This window comes from Populus alba, chromosome 2 (genome assembly GCF_005239225.2).
Source record: "Populus alba chromosome 2, ASM523922v2, whole genome shotgun sequence".
NCBI lineage: Eukaryota > Viridiplantae > Streptophyta > Magnoliopsida > Malpighiales > Salicaceae > Populus > Populus alba.
In genome coordinates this window covers 2,975,787-2,998,705 of record NC_133285.1, presented here as the reverse complement: position 1 = coordinate 2,998,705, position 22,919 = coordinate 2,975,787, and the positions used below count along the sequence as shown (strand labels likewise).

Sequence of the window (22,919 nt, the reverse complement as noted above, 5' to 3'; positions counted from 1 at the left end):
AGAATTGCCAAATCCAATGGCAATTCTTGCAATAAATCATTTCTTTTCCAGTTGAATTTACAGAGATATCTCGAACAATGTTAGAAGGATGAAGAGGATTGTATCCCTTTTTTGAATCAGGACTGTACAAATCCATGATAATAAATTGAATTAAAGCCTAAATTTCCCTCTACTTTCCAAGGAAGTGCTCGAAATATTATCCCACCGCCCCTTATATAGTAATTAATATTGGTGGTGAGCAAATCTAGCAAACAACTTGGAATAGGATTGCGACAATTTGCATTTGTTTACTACAAATTACTTTTATAAATCAATTACTTTATATGCAGTATACACATGCAACTCACTCATTCCTGATCCGTAGTGGATAAAGATTGAGTTGCCATTTGTCTTTCAACTCGCTTTCAATAATAAATAGTTTAACATAGTCATGAGCTCTTCTTCCTCCATGTAATTCGCCAATTAATTATGCCAAATAATTGAAGATACATGCACGGGCTTGCTTAAAGTTAAATCGCACCAGAAGACTGAGAATAGTTAATGCTTCGACGGTTTGGCAAAAAATCAAGTTGCATATAAGTAGAGATGAAGGGAGGAAAAAACCAATGAATCAACCGAACCTCCATTCCAAAGAAAATTATGAAAATTCTCACATTTCTTTCACGTTATATTTGTGGCACATTTTTTTGAATGATGATTTGTTAAAGTATACGGGTTCATGCACCTCCCTCGAAAAAAAGCTCGCAATATATTCCCCTATGGCCCCATCACCAAACAAGTTGCAAGGAATCGACATTACCTCTCATCAAATGCTATTAGACCGAGGGATAGTGAAATGGGACACAGAATCACACCTAATTTTTCTTACCTTTTGTGACCAACAAAAACTCTCCTCTTTTCTTTTTTTTGTGTTAACCAAGGGAATGCATAAATGTATAGCAGATTTTGTAATTTGCTGGTATTCTCTCGTTTGCTATACGAATTTAGGGCACAAAAGATTAACAACTAAGTAGTAATTACACAGATATTTTGTTAATAATATTGGTATGGTGGCATGGCTTCGAAAGAACAAGGGCTTAACATTGATATTGGCAGCACAAGCAAGTTGTGTGTATTTTATATTTACAAGTTGTTGTCATAGACAATTGAACAGAAAATTCAAATAATTCTGGTGGTTGATCAAGAGCGACCGCACCATTATTCTGACGATATATATATATATATATCAAAAGAAACAATTCTGCAAATTTAGCCAAGGATTGACGGTTGGTTGTGGTGCCGGCTCCGGACGACCGGCAATCTTGAATCGGATGAGAGTGGTCACAATAGCTCATTTATGCATTTCATGGTCATCAGTGAGGGCTTGAAAAAGAATTAATGGTGACAGCTGGGAAAAAAAATAGATATATTGTAAGGTAAGTGACTATATACTATGAATCGTTAGGCACCAAAGATAAGTGAGTGCATGTCTTACAACTTTGTCAATATACAAATGACTAATTGACTAGTCCAAAGAGGTGCAATGTAAGGACCACTTTACCACATTCGAGCTCCACGTGACCCTCTATCCCTCTCACGTGGTAGGTTTTCCAGCTTTACCTTGTAAAATGACAGTGACCATCCTATTTTTTTCAGAAGAAAAACAATGACCAATTACCTTGCAAGACCCAGATTTGTGGCGTCACAGCTGCCACAAGCTTACAAAAATGTACAAAGTGAATATGTCCAGTGAGAATGCTACGCATGGTTTTCATAACAAATGATTCTTAGGGGATCAGAGTGAAAAATAAATATAATTTAAGGACTCATAATATTGCCTATCTGAAAAAAGTTTAGGGTGCCATGGATGCTGTGGCCCCCTCAAAGCTACATTACATGCCGCCCACGATGGCAACTGTAATAGCTGCCATGATTATTTTGAAAATATTATCTAACTTTTATTTCTTAAAATCATCACCAGCTTTCTTTTTATATTGTATTATTAATTATGTAGTCACATGCTTAAGGTTTTTAATTAACTCGCGTACTTGGAATAAAAAAATGAACAAATAAATCATTCAATAAAAAAAAATAATTTGATAGCAACATATATAGTTATTATACTCAATGTTAACACGGATATAATTGAATCAAGTTTTATTTTAATTTTTTCTATACTGACTTTGATAAAATCTAAATAATATAAATCTATACTCTATCTATCAAGTTAAGATTAGGAATTTTTAAATAAATTTATATAATCATGTGACACGTGAATTTACTCAGTAAATTAGTAACTCGAGCTTAACTCATATCATCAGTTCTTGAACATGCCTGACAATTATATATTCGAGGCGTTTTAAATGTAAAAAATGTAGGGTTTTATTGTTACACACTTAAAAAAAGAAGAAAAAAAAATGAGGTTTGGTATCATTATCAAGGCATGATAGAACTATTGAAGAAAAAGGAGATTGTCATTTTTCTGGATGATATTATTTATAATTCATTGATTATTAATACCAGTCCACCCGTTATTATTATGTTTTAAATATACCAAATCATTTAGCTTTTACTCTCTTTTTTAGTTGATCGATGAAATTGATTTATTCATCATAAATCATCAAATTTAATTTGTTCCGAATGATTTTTGCATCATTGAGAGAGTTTTTGTTTTTTTTATAAAAAAAAATAAAATAAAATTGGGGCTCAACACCCTTGATCCAACTCCCCATTCTATCCCTCAACAGTCCTCCTCCAGCGCCTCCAATTCCGTCGGATAATACTTCAATCCCACCATACTTACACGTCTGCTTCTCTTGGCTGGTTTGTCGTCATGCTCCGCCGCACGCTGAATGTCTTGGAGCATCCTTGTAGCTGGTCCGAGAGGGCTGGTGTTGTAGTCTTCAGTTCCACCAAACACTCGTTGATTTCTAGGTTTCCAGATATTCCAAATGGCTAAACCAGATACCATGTCCCGTGGCCATCCTTCCTCTAGATACATTCCTGCTAGACAAGTTATTGATGAGCCACATCATTGAGAGAGAGTTGGGTAAGTTTAATTTGAATAGCTTTTAAAAGGATTTGATCAAATTATTTTGTAATTAATTCTATTTGATCAAATGTAGAATTTAGAGAGGCTGGAAACATGTTTTCTCCATTGGAATTAATTACGAGTAAAGAGAAAGGCAGGGGTTATATATTTGCTTGAGCTGGAAATTACGGAATCCATCGATATAAACGAGAGTTCAGGAGGAAAAATATGAACAATTAAGGACGAGACCAAAATCTACCCTCATTATGAACAACAAACTCTCGGTTCCAAGATTTCTGCATAAAAAAAGAAGAGAAATAAAATATGAAAGAATTAATAACATTTATAGATGGCTCCCCACTTGCTAAATCAAGCAGCTACGAGGAATTAATTTCAACGCTTTATATTATTCTCACGTGAACAGTGTTTTGATAAGTTTCAGTCTTGTACATGCCCAAATTAAACTCATAAGACATTTTTTGAGTTTTTTTTTATTTTTTTTTCTAGATTTGTTTTTCTAGCTAGATTTTAGAATTTTATTTAATTTAGTTTTTTTTTATGTAAGTTTATATTTGAATGGCCTTGAATTTTTTTTTTTAATCCCTAATTGATTATTCAAAACCTTTTCATCTTAAAATTTTTCCCATAATTTAAAAAACTATCAAATGTTGGAAACACTTTTTTTTCTCTCTGAGAATTGAAACTAAGACTATAAAAACTCTAACTTTCTATCTTCTATTATTTATTAGGTAATCTTCTTGATAAATATTATTTTTTATGTAAAAATATTTTTATAATTTTTGAACCACAAAAAAGTATTTTTATTTTTGTATCATCGTCAAAATAATTTAAAAATTAAACATAACATTTTTAAAAAAATAACAGAACCGCAGAAAAATAAAGTATTTTTTATTTTTAAAAATTTTTTATATTAACGAAACTAGTAATCCTATGATTTTTAATTTTTTTTCATATAAAAAAATACTTATATTTTTGTATCAGTATTAAAATGATTTAAAAATTAAACATAATTTTTTAAAAAAAATTAACGGAACCGTAGAAAAATAAAGGGATGGTCGCCATCAACCGTGTAGCAACCCATTCTTTTCGGAGGACTTTCAAAATTCAGGCATTTCCATGGAGATATTTTGTCTTCTTGAAGACCTGGAACGGTTTCAAGCAATCCCACGAAAGGGGGCCTGAATCTAGACAACGTTGCTATCAAACAGCTTCATCTGTTCTAAATATTTTATGGATTTGATATATTCTTGTCCCCTCTGCCAGTCTTTTCAAATCAAATTTGCCACAAGGAACCATGACTTTTATTTCTTTCATGTGCACATCATTACATTAAGTGATAACGATTAAAGGTGGAGCTTTACCTAAAATTACCAGTTGATATTAAATACGCAAGAACTTTCACATGAATCCTCCTCGCCCGTATTAGGGTGCCGAATTAACTCTCTTATCACCATCCGTAATTAAGCGGGGCGTGGTTTTATTGATTATAAAACTAATGTGATTTAAATCTGATTATCCCCGAGGTGATTATGAAGGCTCGGAACTCCATTTTCTTCTCTTTTTGTTCCTTTTTTTTTTTTTCACTTTTTCGTGGACAGGGGACGGAAGTTGGTTCATGTGGCACCAAAAACCATCAAAAAAGTAGTGTATAATAATTTAGATGCTTTTAACATTCATTGGACAAGACTAAAAAGATCAGATTTCATAGCAAATCTATCACTTAGTCGACATAAATATGTAAAAAACTCAAGATTTTATTAACGGGTATAGAATTTAAAACCTTTAAATTAAATAAATATTCTTCTCGTCACGAGTCAATCTCTTGTAACATCGTCATCTCTTTAAGAGTGGCTTTGTTGAAAACTAAGAACACACACAATTTTAATCATTCTTCTCTTTTTCGTGTATTCAACTCACTTAAATTCAACATGTAAAATTGAAAGATTACGAGTCTAGACTAATTATTATAATTCAATAAAGATTCTAATTAGCTAGTTGAATAAGTGTTCTAAACACCAATTATTTTTTGCATCGATGATTTCTATTCAAACACGATGTAAACTAATATCTAACAATTGTCTTTAATTTTGAACAAACAATCACTGCAGCTCTCAAAACATTACCCAGAACCATTTTCCTTGATTTCTTCTTTATTTTCTTATGCTTGAAATAATACAGAACAGATTAACGAGTTCTGTATACTGAGAATGAAACAAGACATTGCCTCTTGATTTGATCCAAGGTGCGATCGAGGAGATAACTACTATTGTTATATACTATCATCAGCGCCCAATGGTATATACTATTTTGTTATACCGTCCGATCATAAGATTAAAAAACTAATTCTTTTTTAAAAATAGTGTTTTATTTAAAAATATATTAAAATAAAAATTTATTTATTTATTTTTAATATCAACATATTAAAACTATCATAAATCACTAAATATTATCAATTTAATATTTTTCAAACCAAAAACACATTTAAAAACTGTGTCAACTTGAAGCTCAAAATTCACAAAGCAGTTAAAAACATTTAACTGTAAATGCCAAGCGCTACACTGTACAAACCTTCCAGTGACGATGAAAAGCTTGCCACTTTGTATTGAAATATTGGTGCCACGTGTAAGACATATGCGAACAAGGCAATGGTGACATCGGCAAGATATAGGCATTTGTGGGACCAATCCCGCCGCCGTACGTCACAAAACACACGTGCCTTAAAAACAAATTCCCAAGCCTTCCTAATAACAAAGAACAAGAACACGACCTCAAACCTAGCACAGCATTGCTTGCTTGTAATTAAATAATACCATAAACCTAAGGGCATCCCCTCTTATCGATATCTCTCTTTATCATCGACTGGTGCTCATTCAATCATTTCAATTTTTTATTTTTTTTTTAATTATTTCTTGTTCAAAATCTTTCCTTCTTTTGGTGGTATATAAATGGTTAGTTAGCCGATCAAATATTTTCAAGTCGCCACTTAGGAACAAGCATAACCAAACCCACAAGTCATAGACCGAAGGTTAGTTGTCCGCTCAAAAATCCCAGATGGAACCTTCTCTGTTTTACCATAATCAATACCTAAATTCAGATCTCTCCCCTGAATCTTCTTTTGGTTCTTTAGATTCATTTTCATGGGATGATCTTCTTTTTCCGAGCAGTTCCCTTCCTTTCAACACCAGTGACTCAGGGGAGATGGTACTGTTTAATGATTTGGGCGCCGATGGTGCCAAGGAGTCCTCGGAATCTAATTCCTCGAGTGGAATTAAGGAAGAGGAAGTGACTTCAAATGCCAAAGAAGAGGAGCCAAAGAAAGAGAAATCCTACAGAGGGGTTAGGAGGCGGCCATGGGGTAAATATGCTGCAGAGATAAGGGATTCTACAAGAAATGGCGTCCGGGTTTGGCTAGGAACCTTTGATAGTGCAGAGGCGGCTGCTTTGGCTTATGATCAAGCAGCATTCTCCATGCGGGGTTCCATGGCTGTACTCAATTTCTCTGTGGAGATGGTGAGAGAATCACTTGAAGACATGAAGTATAGATGTGAAGAGGGGTGTTCGCCTGTGGTGGCCCTTAAGAGGAGACACTCCGTGAGAAGAAAATCAACGAGTAGGAAAAGTAAAGTGAATCAAGTAGCTAATACTAGACAACAAAATGTGGTGGTTTTGGAGGATTTGGGAGCTGACTACCTTGAAGAGCTTCTGAATTCATGTGAGAGCTCTAGTTCTTGGTGAATTCAGACTGCTTTCATCTCCTTAATTCCTTTATTTATCAATCACTTTCTTCTTTGCAGACCTTTGATTTTGTTTTCTTTTTCCCTTGTCTTTCCTAAGATGAGGAGAGGGGTAATGTCGTGGCAAGAGTTTCTTTCCTTTCTTGTTGTCCATCCTGATTTCTACACACTCTGTAAAGTTTCTTTTTCATTTATTAGAGGATAAATTGAGTCTTGTATCATCTACTTTTAATCTCCTCTAGATTTCTAATGCAAGCAAGACCCTCTCTGTAAAGTGGAAATTGATGGAATGTTGAAAAACATAAACAGCACTGTACAGTTCCTTTATCCTCTGTTCCTCGGTTTAAAGTCCAGCAAGCAAACAAAAAACGACTCCAAAATTAGCATATAAAAAATCCCATTCCTTTTTATGACCCATCTTGTTCCTCGCTGGATTTTAAGCTACAAGTGGATTCAACCTAGCTGTTTTATCTAAAATGGACGGTTTACAGCCATTCTTCTCTCACTCTGGCTACTTAGTGTGGCTAGCTAGCTGTTTATTGGGCCCTGTGTCAAGATCAAAGATCTGATGCTCTGTATATATAGATAATTTTTTATTTCTTAAAAAATAAGTGATTATCTTATATATTTTGCAAGATGAAAAAATAATATATAGGAGTTGGAAGCATAATTTTAAGACCCAGCCTGGTGGTCGGCCCGGTCCAAGACCTGGGTTCTGGGTTTTGACCGGGTCATCGGGTCTCGACCGGGTCGCCGGGTCAAAATTTATTTTTTTTTTTAAAATCAAAATGACGTCGTTTTAGCAAAAAAAACAAAAAAAATAAAAGTCAACGGGTTTGCGACCGGGTCTGGCCGAGCCGGGCAAATTTCCAAGCGGGTTTTGACCTCCACCCGGACCGGTCCCATACCCGGGTCCCGGGTTGACCCGCCGGGCCGAGTTTTAAAACTATGGTTGGAAGGACTGGCAAATGAAGAGGACCAAGTCTAGGATGTGAAGCCCTATCTTGAGAGAAAATTTAGGGGGACATTGCTAGTCTAAAAAGGAAAAATAATAGTTAAGGGAGGAAAAAAAAATCAAAGTGCGATCACTTTCACTTTGGTGCCCCATTATTATTTTGTTGAAACCTACTCCTTATGAAAGAAAAGAAAAGAAAAGAAAAGAAAAAAGAGTAAAGACTATCTAAGTATAATATGCAAAGAAATATCCCGATCCTTCAATCCATCATTTGTCCCTTGAAGGTAGCCTGTAGCTATCTCGTACTCAGTTTTTGTTTAATAATTAGATTAGTTGCTATGCTGGCGTGTTGATGTGCGTTTATGTCATGTTTGTGTGTTGTCATGAATTTATAAAAAAAAAATTTAAATAAATTATATGAAAAAATATTATTGTAATTCATAATATATTTTAAAAAAAAAACTATAAAGCTAAATTTTCAAGCAGTTTAATATTAAAAAAATAAAAATAAACAAAGATAATTTTTTAAAAAAATCATGTAAGGAAATATTGCAACAATCTATAATGTTTTGTCAGGAAATATAAAATTGTAATTCTTAACCAACTCAATATTAAAAAATAAAATCAATAAAGATAATTTTTAAAAAAATCATAAAAAAGCACAAGGAAAAAAACCATGTAGGAAAATATTATAACAATCTATGTGTTTCATGAAAAAATTTACAATTATAATTTTCAACTAGCTCAATATTAAAAACAATAAAATTGATAAAGATAAATTTAAAAAAAAATTATAACAAAAACAATCATGTGGGGAAACATTTTAACAATCAACGGTGTTTTAAAGCAAAAAAAAAAAATAAAGGAACAAGCATTTGAGGAAAGCTAAAGCTAAATTCTCAACCAACTCAATATTAAAAAAAATCAATTCAACAAAGAAAATTTTGACAAAAAAAACATGTGGAGAAATATTGCACCAAAACAAAAACTATGTGGGGGGAAATACTATAGTAATCTACAATGTTTTTTTATTAAAAAAAAAAAAAAAAAAAAAAAGGTTACAAAGATAAAGTCTCAAACAGCTCAATATCAAGAAAAAAACTGAAAAGGATCATTTTGAAAAAAAAAATCATAAAAAGAAAGAAAAAAAATCATACAAGGAAACATTATAGTAATTCATAATATTTTTTTTAAATTACAGAGTTAAATTCTCAATCAGTTCAATATTATAAAAAAATCAATAAAAATAATTTTAAAAAATATAAAAATTGTTTTTTTTAAAAAAAAATAAGTCAATCATGAGAAGCTAAAAAAACAAACATGTAAAAAAATAAAAAAAAATATTATTATACTGAAAATAAAAGGCGTGGGAAAAGTATAAAAAGCATGGGGAAAGTAAAGGCATGGAAAAAGTTAAAAGGCATGGGAAAGCTACAGTATTTTCCCCACACCTTTTAGAGTATTGTTAATAGGTAGCTCCTATTTCTTTATGGGCTAAGCTAGTATTTTTTTAATGTAAGAAAACAATATTTAAATGCTGTAAATATATTTTAAAACGGAAACCATTCATGACTTGACAAAGAAAATTAAAAAAAATAACAATTTTCAAACTTTAAAAAATTCAAATATAGAAGAATGAAATTGAAAAAAAAAATAAGTGAATTAAAAAAATCTAAAAAAATAAAAAACCAGCAAATCCAAGTAAAGTCATCAAAAATGTGAATAGAATCATGCAAACAGAATAACTCGATATAATGTAAAATGAGAAGAAGAAGAAAAAGTGAAGCTTAGTTTAAAAAAGAACCGAATCTTAAAGGACAAAACTGAATACGATAAAAAAAAAAAAAAGATCAACCTTAAAAAACACCTAGGCCACTAGACCAACATGTTGCCTAGATCATAAAAAGAAAGGGGGTTGTTTACATTTATTTACAAAAATTCCATTACTTAGTCCCTATGTTGTTTTCTATAATTTTATTTGACTATCAGTATCTTTGAAAGACCTTATCAAATTTTAATTGATCTGAAATTTTAATCTAAGATAGAACAATATATTAAAAGACTCCTCATAGAATTTCAGCATGATCCAACTATCATATTAAAATATATGCTCAATAACATAAAAGTGGACAATAAGTAATTTTGTACTAAAAATCCAAATTTGTGCATATTATTTAATTTATCTAAATCATCAAGATTTTCAAACTAATTAATTGAGGACTCTCACCTCTGTTCATAATATAAAAAAAAAATCTTCTTTTATATTTCCTCCCCTACATGATTGTACATGAAAATTATACCAATGATCAGTGTTATTTGAGTTTAAAGTCATTTATTAATTTATTTGGAGTTCCCTTCTATCTTTTTCTCTAAATATTTCACTCTAAATTTTATAAAAATCCTTCATTTGAAATAATTATTTTACCCGATCAGAAAATTTACATGATTTATCACTAATTAACATTTTACGTATCGATTTTATTATTTTATTTCATCTAAATTTTTTATTTAAATTACTAAAAGCTTTTACCCCCCTCAATAATAATTTTTATTCTTAATTATCATTTCTCAATTAAAAATATACCATTTTTAGCACTAATTTTCTAGTTTTAGGTAGGAGATTTATAACAATTTAGTTATTGTATTGCGCAACGAAAATATGAGCTGACCATAATGTCTCTTATAAATTTAGCAAATGATACTTGTATCCTAAGAAGAAGACTGAATTACCCTTCCAACAAAGCTAAATATTTTTGTGTGGCAGGGGCAAAACAATAAATTTACTGTGCGAATCAACAGTAAACTGTGGGTGTGTTTGACTAATACCTTTTAACCCCTCTCTTTTTTTCTTTTTTTTTTTTAAATTTAATTATTTGCATAATTATTTTGATTGAATTTGGTATCTCATATGCCCGACAACAAGGAACCGTCTTCTGGCTAATGTGGCCCCGGGATCCGGTAAGGACGTAAGGTGCCCTTAATAAATTTAAGAAGAAAATACGGGAAAAGTGATGACCCCAGGCTTCTTCATCTGTACGGATATGTATATTAATTATTAGGTGAGATAAACAAATAAAATGTGGATATTGTATGTTGATTTTTCTTGTGTGGGGACATTAACCCTCGAGCATCGACACCATCCTAAACAGTTGCAGAGCGTTTTAATCACATGTTTCCGGGGCCCAAATAGTCGAGACAAGCAAATAAATAAATAACATGCTTATACGCTCCTATGTATATGGTAAATTAACTAGATGAATATTTAGAAGTGCATGCACAGAGCCATATTCCTCGAAGAAAAGCACTTGGTCCCCGAATAAGAAGACTAAAAACCATATGAAAAGATATTAGATAAATCTATTTCATCATCTAAGATCAATATTCAATTAATAGAACTTTGGTAAATTATTAAATTTGTCCAATACTTTTTCGTTGGATAGCACAACCATAATTATATATTAAAAAAAATAAGAAAATGCAAATGGTGTACCGGTAAACTTAATGAAATATAATAATATTATTGATTTAATAATTTCTCTAAATCCACTACTAGTTTTCACTGTCATAATAGTTCAAGTAATTAACAAACTGTCTCCAACTAATGATTGGGTCCACATTACAATTGCAAAAGGCAATTTCAATCTGTATTTTTTTTTGTTTTTGTTGTTTTTCATTCTCTGAATGCAGACTCAATAATTTAATCTTTCTCTGTTGTGTGTGTGTGTGTATACATGGGCAGATATTATTCAGATGGTAGCAAGCCAAAATAGGTCAGCCTAGAAGAAACTGCAGTACCCTGCAACAGATGAAGGATGGATCATTCTTTCTTCAACAATCCAAATCAAGAATTCTCGACATCGCCTCCCTTCGGCCTTCTGGATCCATCGTGGGATAAGCTTCCTTTTAACCTTCATGATTTCTCTCCGTTCAACTCGAATGACTCTGAACGGAGTCAAGAGAGTACTCTTCCATCTGACGTTCCACTCACCGAAGCCCAAGCATCTTCTCATAGTATTGCTTCGGATGTTCCACCAAACACAGCCAAGAATAATTCACCGCAGCTTAGTTCCTCGAAAGAGATCAAGGAACAGGAAGCCACTCCAAAAGCTAAAAAAGACATTCCGACAAGGAAAAAGACTTACCGAGGGGTCCGAAATCGGCCCTGGGGAACATATGCGGCAGAAATAAGAGATTCCACTAGGAACGGAGTGCGGGTTTGGCTCGGCACATTTGATACTGGTGAAGCAGCTGCTCTAGCTTATGACCAGGCAGCATTATCATTACAGGGCTCTAAGGCTGTCCTCAATTTTCCTATTGAGCAAGTGAGAAGATCACTCGAAGAGTTAAAGTGTGGTTTCACAGACTGGCCGTGCTCACCAGCTGAGGCGCTGAAGAAGACGCATTCCAAAAGAAAGCCAATGAGTGGTAAAAGGAAAGGGAAAGGGTTAGCAACAAAAGAAGTGTTGGTGTTGGAGGATCTAGGAGCTGATTATTTGGAAACACTTTTAAGCTCTTGTGAGAGAGGTATTCCCAAGTGAATTTGTATCTCCGTCAGCTAGCTCTCGCCACCGCTGTCTTTTCATTTCCGATTTGATTCTGTACATTTTACCCTTTCGGTGTGTCCCTTCTTTTTAACAAGAAAGAGAGAAAAATACTGTGAAAAAACTGGTTGAATTTTATTATTATTATTATTATTTGCATGATTCTACTTCTCAGAAATAAATCCAAAATAAAATTCAATTAGTTTTTCTGCTCATATATTCATGTACCGAAAGTATTTTTTCGAAGGCAACTTGTTAGGTACGCAATTCCCTCTCCAAATACCACATTAAAATTCCTTTTTCACTACATCCATGAACAACGGAGAAAAACTTCATGTTCTTCTGCCGAATTATAATATAAATACTATAAATAAAATAAAACGATCGATAATCAAAGCATGAAGTTACCTCCAAACGCTATGCGACAAATGGTTAGAGAGAGAAAGGCAAGTTTTGACAACAGATTTGCCTGTAAATTTGCTCGAAAAAGAAGGTTAGAGATCAGTAGGAATGGGGTTGACAACATATTTACTTATAAATTCTCTCCAGATCAGAGCGACAACTCTCCACCGTCCAAATCCCAAGTGTATAAATTAATTAATCATGTGATAGTGATGCTCACTTTATTGACATCTCAAATAATCTTCCATACTTATAAAAAATTAAGTTGATATTAAAGGAAATTTTAAATTAAAAATAAAAATGCTAACATTAAGAAAAAATAATAATGACTTAATAAAGATTATGATTGTGAGTCATTGGATCGATAGTGTGAGATTAAATGGTGAATTTCATTATTTTAATAATTTATGTATATTCTTGAAGTCTTTTCTGATTATTTTAAACTAATATTTAGCACTATTCTCTTATAAAATAGGATAATAGAATTGTAAGAGAGATCCCATATATATAAAATGAACCACACGCATAACTATATACTTTTAATTAATCTGTAAATGACAATTAAAGACTACGAACTCTTTGTGAATTATTGTTTAACATTTAATTAACCACAACAAGAAAAAAAAAAAAGAAATTAAAAACTCCTCGTGGAAAAGTCAAAGCACAACGCTATCATTATTGCAGGAAAAGAAAAGTAAGCAGAGCTGCTTCGGTGCTTCCAATAGTTCATGTTTAAATATATCAAATGGATTTTAATTGAAACAGAAACTTCAGTGCTTCAGGAAATTCTCCTAGCACAAATAAACATACTTGCTATTTCTAATTAACTAAAAAACTTGTATTGCACCAGATCATTGGTATTTTTAAAAATACGTGGAGTATTATTTATGTAATTTCTGAAAAGTAGAATTAATTTTAAAAAAATGGTGTAAAAATAAAGTAAACACAATCATATGGCATAAAATATTATGTCTTTCACATTTATACACATAAAAAGATTATTCATTGCAATTATGTATTAAAAGACTTTATATTAACATTCATCAAACCCTAGTCTCTCTCTCTCTAAACGTCTACTCTCTAAAAATACATTTTTTGGATCCCGTCAGTAAAAACAACACTAGTTTCCTCCTCTCTTTGTTGTCACTCTTTTTTTCTTTTTTAATAATTTCATATCCAGTTGCTAGATGTGATGTCTTCGGGCCAGGAGCCCAAATTAATAATTATGAATCTATATTAATATGTTTTTAATTTCATAGTCTTGTTTGGTTTTTTGCCCTCAATCTTTAAGGATTTTCTTTCTATTATATTTAAATTTCAATAATTACTATTCTAATAATAATTGAGTATGTTTTCTTTCTATTATATTTAAATTTCATTTTTATTATCTTTATTTGAATTTTATAAAATTCATAATGATAATTTACCTGCTAAAATTAATTAATATCAATAATGAAATTACATCTCTCCCTATAAAAAAAATGTCAGCATCAATATTTTGATACTTCAACCAGTAAAGCTAATTAAACGTTGCTATAAATTAATTTTGTCCCAAAAAACTAACAATTCTAGTGACGATTCTCCAATTTAGCAGCAACAACATGAGAATTTGAGTAAAGAGGAGAGTTTCTTTTTAGATTTTAGCATAATAAAGAAAGAAAACAACACGGTCCAAGAAATTCTTTAAAAATAAAATACTTTAAGGATGGTGTAAATTATATAAGTTAATGTTGTGGGAATTATGATTTTTTGTTATTTTCTCCGTTTTCTTTTTTTACCGTGTCAAACTGAAAAGAAGAACTCTGAAAAGGGCCGTAAAGTCCAATCATTGGTCAATCTAACGGAAAACACCAACTGCAGGAGAAGTCAAGAGATTAATCATAATTTCCGTACAATTGTGAGGAAAAAAAACAGAGAAAGAACTCATGGATACAAGGGAATCTTCCTCCTCCATAATTCAAGCTTTATCGACGTCTGCAAATTTGGCGTCGAGTAGTCGCCATGGATTTGTCGTGTAGTGTCTCTCTCGCTTACTGTTGGATAATATTTCCAATCAATCACCTTCGCATTAATATATGTTTTCCGTACACCTTCCTCGCAAGTGGATTCAATAAATTAAGAATTCCAGAACCCGAAAAGGAAGATGATAAAAAAGAAAGAAACAGAGAGAAGGGAGCTGTGATCAGATATGTTGGTTCCATCGTTGTTCTTGTAGTGCCCTCTGTTAATCTCTACCACTGCAGACTCCGACGAAGAAATACAGAGCACTTTCACTTCCTCTCCTTTTTTCCGGCCATAAATTACATGATTGCAGCAGAGTTTCAGGCAGGGATGATGATCTAATCAAAGCCTCTGGTGGATATAGATACCAACTTTTAAATAGTTACTTTATTCCATACATAATATATATGAATATGATGTAAATATTGTCAAACTCAATATAAAATCAACTAGAATTTAACTTGAAATATATATTTATATTATATAGATATATTTATAGAATTTTTATGTTTTTTTCAATACAATATGGTATATACATATATTAATATTGACATAAAACACACATATGTGTATATATATATATATATATATTATTTTATTTTTTATGAAATAATAAATAATATTAGAATAACAACTGTCATTGGTGATGAGGACAGCTGTCATGGAATCAAAACTTTATATTAAAGCAAAAATATCACTTGTTAGACAAAAAGATTTATCTATCTATATATATATATAACGATTTTTTTGGTCAATTACACGTGGATAGAGGTCGATTTACTATGCAACTCAGTGAAAGTTAGAGCGGGGGCTAAAAATATATATATCATGAAAAATTAAAGTTATCATTTAATAATTAAAAATCTTAAAAATTGACATTGATTTTAAAGATTAAGATAAGAGTTAGTTATATCTATGGAAATTGACCTTCAGGTGGGAAAAAACCAGTAAATGCTGGAAAATTCCTGGGGGACCACGTGGAGCGCATGTATACACACGCGGGCCGACTAATTGCTGGATTTGAAACGCAAGTGCATCTCACGCTCCTCTCAAATAGAACCTGCAAAACCTTTCTTCTTTTCTTCTAAGCTCATTTATTGTCTTGATGGTGGATTTGATGGTGGCTCGTGGTGATGACAACGACTGCAGGGAACATAGAAACAACAATTTTCTATCGATCAAAATTTATTGTGTTATATATATATAAAATAAAATAAAAATAAATAACATGAAAAATAAATAAACTTTCATGTAATTTTTTATCAAAGAAAAATTGATATATGTGATGAAATATTCAACATATTTCATTATAAATATACAATTTCATAAATAAAAATTAACTAATAAAATAAAATTATGTAACATTAAAAAAATTCACAACCGAAAATTTTAAAATAATAAATCAATAAAGTTTCCATTACATCAAGAACATCTTAAATTATCAACATCAACCTATATCACTTCAATCAAGATTTTCAATCTTTAATCTATATCCAAATAAATTATATCCCCAACAAGATTTATTGAAAATATTCAAAGACAACATTTCATCAGTTCAATTTGTTATACGTCATCAAATATAATACACACATATGATATACTATAAAATAAATTTTAAAAAATGGAATTTAAGATTAAATTACTTAACATCACCTAGTACATTAATCTAGTGCTTCAGAAGGAAATTTTGGTCAATTAATATCAGGATACACAAAATATGAAAATTTTCTTTCTTACATTCATAATACAAAAGGTGATAAATTACACATCTTTCTTTCCTACATAGTCATAAGAGACCCAGAGAAGCATGCATATAGAATAACATGTATTGGTCCATCAATAAATCATTTACAAACATATTTATAATATTTAAGTAAAATTATAGTAGCCCGAGGATTTAATTTTCTAACCGTCCATTTAATCTAACTCCTTTTAATCATGTGAGAATGATTTCTAAGTTTATCCATTAGAGAAGGTACTAATTCCATTATTTAAGAGCCAATTTTAATATTTATTAATTTGACACTGTACTAGTTTTAATAACCAAAAACTAATTTTAGCATCTGTCTATTTAATGTAACACTAGTTTCATTAATCAAGAAATAGTTTCAACATTCAAACTCTGAAGAGTATCATCATTTACATAATAGCCAGAGTTTATCAAAATATCATTACTCATTTGTTTTGTTTATTTTTTTCTTTATTATTTGAAGACCGGTGGTGCTTTATGTCTGGGGGTTTATTTCTTTGAGAGGAGAGGTGGCTGGTTTAATTAAAAGAGAATTATAGCGGCGGTTTGGGTGGAAATGGTGTTGGTAGGGAAGATTGAAGTCTGGAAAAATTTCCAGACCTCTTTGATGTTCCTCGTGGGAGGCTTGAGATGGGATGGGGAATTTATTTATTTTTTATTTTTTTGTATTGGTTTTTTTCCCTGTGTTGTGTATTGATGGAGAACCAAGGTTCTGATTATGAGAATAGATCTTGGAACAAAATTTAGGGAATTGATTGCAGATTTGGGCTATAATTCTGAAGCCATATTTATGGGATTTGAGAGCTAGAATTATTAAAGATTGAAATTTGGTTTTAATTGCTGGGATTGTTACCGTAAGGCGTAAGATATGCAATTAATTCCTTGATTTGAATGAATTATATAAAAAAATTATTTTATGATTTTCAAGATATTTTAACACACAAAAGTTAAATAAAAATAAAAAAAATAACAAAATAATTAAAATAGCTAAAATTATTAAAAAGATAATTTTTTGAATTTTTATTCAAAATATATACAAAAATAAGGATAAAAAATTATGTTACCACAGTTTATATAAAAAAATCTAACATAATTCATTAGACTCGTTAATAAACAAAATTCTTTTTTGTTGATTTTTTTTCTTCAAAATACATCACATAAATAATTGCTGAAATATCATTAATTACTCTACAAGCACCATAAGTTTTCTCATTGCAGGAATTACACAAAACATCAAAGTTACATGTATCAATTAAATTGATTGGTCGTTAGTGCAATAATTAAGTTCAGTTGAGGTATGAACTTGAATTATGTGGTGGTGGATTTGAATGAAGATCGGCCGTTCATACAAGATGGAGAATCCTACGTCCATGATCCATGTGTGGTACCATGATTGCTTCTTGTCCTCAAAGCATGTGAAGCTATCCTTAATCCTTATCGATCTGCCCACGATATCCATGTATTAATTTATTTTTAAAAACAAATATCATGAATTACGTGTTCCTCTTTGTGGAATGCTAGCTGTTGCCTAACGTCGAGCTAGCCCATTAGCCTTGTATTTTATTTAGTTTAATTAGCTCTTCAATTAATCATGCCATATATATATAATGAACGTTCAACAATTTCAACCCCTCAGATTCCTCAAGAACATAATATTTAATAACAAGTAATGCATAACATCAACAATAATTAGATCCCGATGCAGAAATATTCCTCGATTTTAATTTAATAAAATATCTGTAAATGAAGAAAATTAAAAAAGAATAGATTAAATTAAGATTGGAGTAGTTTCAGGTGTTGTGGAAGCACCAACACCACACGACCTCTTGAACTTCAAATTTGGTGCATTTGTCCTTTAAAAAACTACAGCATTTAGCCAGCCTAAATGGACCCATATGAAATCCGTCCACAAATCCATTGGGCCGATGATGTTTTCAAGCAACAAAGCTAAATATGAAAAGCTACTTTTGGTACTTTCTGAAAACCATTTTGAGGTGCTTATTATTTGCCTAATTTGATTCTCAAAAGGAGAGAAACAGTGGAGGTGGTGAGAAAGGTAGTGGAGGTGGTGAGAAAGGTGATAGAGAAAGAGATAGATTTTTGTGCAGTTTATTGTTCTTTAGAATGAAGCCACCTTGATCATGACACCAACACACAATTAGTAATCATCGAGTCTTCACCCTTTCCGGTTCTCCCCGTTGAAAACTCTAGTTTTCTTGAAGTTTGTCAAGGACGATAAGCTCGCCATTATGCCACCAATTAAATTCGTATTACAGTAACTTATTTATTGCGAGGGTATCATAATTGCTGTAACTTAATTTTAGGTTTTCTCAAAATCAGGGGTTAAATTGAAAAAAAAATTAAAGTTTTGAAGTCAATTTAGCTAAAATTAGAGGAATTAATAGGTCTAGGGATGTAATTGAACATTGGATTGGGTTAACTAATGCAATTACGGTCTTAATTGGAGAAGTATCAAAGTTCATGAATCAATTAGGGTAAAAATTGCAAGGAATAAAAGTCCAGGGACCGAATTGAATAGATATTGAGGTTCCAAGGGTTTAATTGATTTAATCAAGGGTGAGATTGAAAGAATTAGAAGTTTAAAGAGTCAATTAAAGACTAAATTGAAAAAATTCAAAACTAAGAATCATTTCATAAGGCATGCAGCAATTCAAGGGCATGATAGCAAAATTCCAAGGGTGTAATTGAAAAGGTTATTAATGACAAGGACAATTTTGAGCTTAATTGAAAGATTTTGAAAGTTCATAGGCTAAATTGAAAAATAACTTTAATTTAATGACATGCCACTGTTTACTCAAATATTGTTTATTTTTTTTCTTCCTTTTGAACCAGAGAAGTTGCCCGAGAGGCCATCCATAGAGCCTACGTTCAACCTGATTTTTCCACTAAATCTTCCCAAATCATAACCTAGGTTACCTTTTTCAAGCCTCACGGTGAGTTTGAAATTGTAAATCAAAATAAATTATAAAATTTAATTTAAAATTAAAAAATATTAAAATATGAAATTAAAAAAAAAAAAGATTGAAAAAAAAACAATGTTTTTGTTTAGAAAAAGAAAAGGAAAAAAACCCAGCTACTTCGCTGTTGATACTGGGTTACGAAAGTTCGTTTAGTTTTTAGTTAATTGGTCCAATAATTATGTTTGAAAAACCAAGTCTCTCTTTTCTGCTTCTTGTTCTGCTCCTTCACTGTTCTACGTTTACATGACATTGTGGATGTAAATGTTAATTAAAGAAACATGGGGGCAGGGGATATTTAGGTTCAAATTCTGTTTCCATGTGAAATAAAGAATGATGTGTTTTAATTTCTTGTCTTTCTTTATGTTTTTTTCCCCAGGGACGACGAATTGATAGTCCAAGCGGAGATCTGTCTAGATGATGTATTTTCAACTTCCATGCTCATTGCCAGTGATTTTTAGTGGTATTATTATTATTATTATTCGTTTCATAATATATATTCGACGATGAAAAGCACCCTGACGATCTTACAATATAACTGCATCATAATATTCGTTTCATATACACATGATCAGAAACTGTCATGTCCAAAGAATCTTTGCGTCTACATATTCCATGCTACAGCTGTCCCTAATCCCACTCCATATAGAGTTGCTCGACTCGGTTTGAGAGACTAAAATGGAAGAAAATAAAAGGGCTAAGATTATACAGACAAGATAACCCAACCTGGAATGTTTCTATATTATGTAGCATAATTGAGAAATAATATGCCATGGAATGTGCCAATTACTGCCAACGAAATATTTGAGGTTTGGAAGATATAGTGAAACCGCTGAGATTTTGCAGGAGAAATAGTAGGATATGACCGAGTTATAAGAGCGAGGCTGGAGGGAATGCACGGTTGGTATATTCTTGGAATTTTTTGGAGATTATTTTAGTACTTAAATCCACAAAAAAATCCTCACCTGACCTAGACCTTGTCTCCGCCTCCATCACTCGAGTCTCGACATCTCTATCTCCTTTCTAATACTATCTGATCAAGAAAGGAAGCAGGTTCAGGTCAGGAAACTGATCTTCGTTATGCATGTCTTTCTTTCTTTTAATGTTCCTGTTTAATGTTCTTGCAAACTTCATTTGTTGGAGATGACTTTTAAATTTGCAGCATACAATATAAATTAACGATGCATTTTTGCGTTCTTGTGTTTTTCTTTGTTTAAAATTTTGATATAGCTATGATACTGAAGAGGCTGCGGCTTTTCCATTTCATCTTTTCTTGAAAATATATATTGATTGCCATCTTTTTGTTTGATATGCATTGATTCTTTCTTCTTGGGTTTAGCTAGGATCACCAGTTTTCCTTTTTATGATTCTTTTCCGGGTTCGGAATATAGAATGACTGTTGCCTGTTAATATTTACATCAAGACTAGATTGCCCTATAGGAGTTGGCGACTTTTCTTCGAGTGCATTATGTCGAGGGTGCATCTTAAGATTGCAGGGGGAGAGTACCTGGTCTCTATTGACATGCAAGCTAGCCCGAGCATATATCCATTAACGTGAGAAAAAAACAAAGATTGTGCCCTATAGGAGTTGGTGACATTCATGTTTGTCATCTGGCTAATTTGGGTGTTTTGTTCAAGCATCTCGCATGATGTGTAAAGAGTGCATGTTCTTATATATATGTTGGTGTTGTTCAAAAACCATGCATGCAGATATATTAGCGGAGAAGGGTGTGTTAGTGAACATTGCAAGAAATGGCCAAGGAACAGCTGGAGGTGCTTAACGCACTAGATGTGGCAAAAACACAATGGTACCATTTCACTGCTATCATTATTGCTGGAATGGGTTTCTTCACCGATGCATATGATCTGTTCTGCATATCCCTTGTCACAAAGTTGCTTGGCCGCATTTACTACCATGTCGACGGTGCAGCGAAGCCTGGATCGTTGCCTCCCAACGTATCAGCAGCTGTTAATGGTGTGGCACTCGTTGGAACTCTAGCCGGCCAGCTCTTCTTCGGCTGGCTTGGTGACAAATTGGGAAGGAAGAGGGTCTATGGGCTGACTCTGATGCTCATGGTCTTATGTTCTGTTTGTTCTGGCCTTTCTTTAGGACACGATGCCAAGGCTGTCATGTCAACCCTTTGCTTCTTCAGATTCTGGCTTGGTTTTGGCATTGGTGGTGACTACCCGCTTTCTGCAACCATCATGTCTGAGTATGCTAGCAAGAAAACTCGTGGTGCCTTCATTGCAGCGGTGTTTGCCATGCAGGGCTTTGGGATTTTAGCTGGCGGGATATTTGCTATAATTATATCATCTGTGTTCGAAGCCAAGTACAGTGCTCCTGCTTATCAAGTTGATCCAATCGCTTCAACCATCCCTCAAGCAGACTATCTTTGGAGAATCATTGTAATGGTCGGAGCACTACCAGCAGCAATGACCTACTATTGGCGAATGAAGATGCCCGAAACTGCTCGGTACACGGCCCTTGTTGCCAAGAATGCCCAGCAGGCAGCATCTGACATGTCGAAGGTTTTGCAAGTTGACATTGAAGCAGAAACCCAGAAGATTGAGAAGCTTGATGGGCAACCAGCCAACTCTTTTGGTTTGTTCTCGTCGAAGTTTCTTCGTCGCCACGGGCTTCACTTGTTGGGAACTGCAAGCACGTGGTTCTTGCTTGACATTGCATTCTACAGCCAAAATCTTTTCCAAAAGGATATCTTTAGCGCAATTGGATGGATTCCTCCGGCAAAAACTATGAATGCAGTTCAAGAGGTTTATAGAATTGCAAGGGCGCAAACACTGATTGCTTTATGCAGTACTGTCCCAGGCTACTGGTTCACGGTGGCTTTTATTGATAAAATCGGAAGGTTTGCCATCCAACTGATGGGTTTCTTCTTCATGACAGTGTTTATGTTTGCGATTGCAATTCCTTACAAACACTGGACCCACAGTGAGAATAGAATTGGATTCGTGGTCCTGTACTCATTTACCTTCTTCTTTGCAAACTTCGGACCCAATGCCACCACATTTGTTGTGCCAGCCGAGATATTCCCAGCAAGGTTGAGGTCTACCTGCCACGGAATATCAGCAGCATCAGGGAAGCTCGGGGCTATAGTTGGTGCGTTTGGTTTCTTATATTTGGCTCAAAATCAAGACAAGGCCAAGGCCGATGCAGGATACCCTGCAGGTATTGGGGTGCGCAATTCGCTTCTTGTACTGGGTGTGGTCAACCTCTTGGGCCTGCTGTTTACTTTCTTGGTGCCAGAATCAAAGGGGAAATCTCTTGAGGAGATGTCCGGCGAAAATGAGGTTGAGGAGCAGTAACGGTGGTCTGAAGTACACAAGGAAAATAACCGAATCAATTTTATTTTATTTTATTTTATTGGGCAGTAGTTCATTCTCGTATTTTTGCAAATCGAATTCATGTTTCTCTGCGACAGCTTCTAGTGCTGAACATCGTCGGTTAGCCATCATATTTCCTTCTTTTCCGTTGTAGCAGTGTCCTGTGTCCCTGCATATAAATTTCT

At 32.9% G+C, this 22,919-nt stretch overlaps 3 protein-coding genes across 3 annotated transcripts; all 3 read left to right on the top strand.

Moving 5' to 3' along the window:
- The first annotated feature begins 5,823 nt into the window (after positions 1 to 5,823).
- LOC118049415 (ethylene-response factor C3-like) lies at positions 5,824 to 6,990 on the top strand. Its single transcript, XM_035059413.2, has 2 exons — positions 5,824 to 6,743; positions 6,826 to 6,990. Exons 1-2 carry the CDS (start codon positions 6,083 to 6,085, stop codon positions 6,831 to 6,833), a joined length of 669 nt encoding a protein of 222 aa, XP_034915304.1. The 5' UTR covers positions 5,824 to 6,082; the 3' UTR covers positions 6,834 to 6,990.
- A 4,350-nt stretch (positions 6,991 to 11,340) lies between these two features.
- On the top strand, positions 11,341 to 12,411 carry LOC118049414 (ethylene-response factor C3). The gene has a single exon (XM_035059412.2). It carries the CDS (start codon positions 11,533 to 11,535, stop codon positions 12,256 to 12,258), a length of 726 nt encoding a protein of 241 aa, XP_034915303.1. The 5' UTR covers positions 11,341 to 11,532; the 3' UTR covers positions 12,259 to 12,411.
- An 8,491-nt stretch (positions 12,412 to 20,902) lies between these two features.
- On the top strand, positions 20,903 to 22,882 carry LOC118049412 (inorganic phosphate transporter 1-4). Its single transcript, XM_035059410.2, has one exon. The coding sequence runs from the start codon at positions 21,145 to 21,147 to the stop codon at positions 22,714 to 22,716; it is 1,572 nt and encodes a 523-aa protein (XP_034915301.1). The 5' UTR covers positions 20,903 to 21,144; the 3' UTR covers positions 22,717 to 22,882.
- Positions 22,883 to 22,919: the final 37 nt, after the last annotated feature.

Bases quoted from the DNA above. Each gene is read 5' to 3' on its own strand.
- LOC118049415 (XM_035059413.2), top strand. From the start codon at position 6,083: ATGGAACCTTCTCTGTTTTACCATAATCAATACCTAAATTCAGATCTC.
- LOC118049414 (XM_035059412.2), top strand. From the start codon at position 11,533: ATGGATCATTCTTTCTTCAACAATCCAAATCAAGAATTCTCGACATCG.
- LOC118049412 (XM_035059410.2), top strand. From the start codon at position 21,145: ATGGCCAAGGAACAGCTGGAGGTGCTTAACGCACTAGATGTGGCAAAA.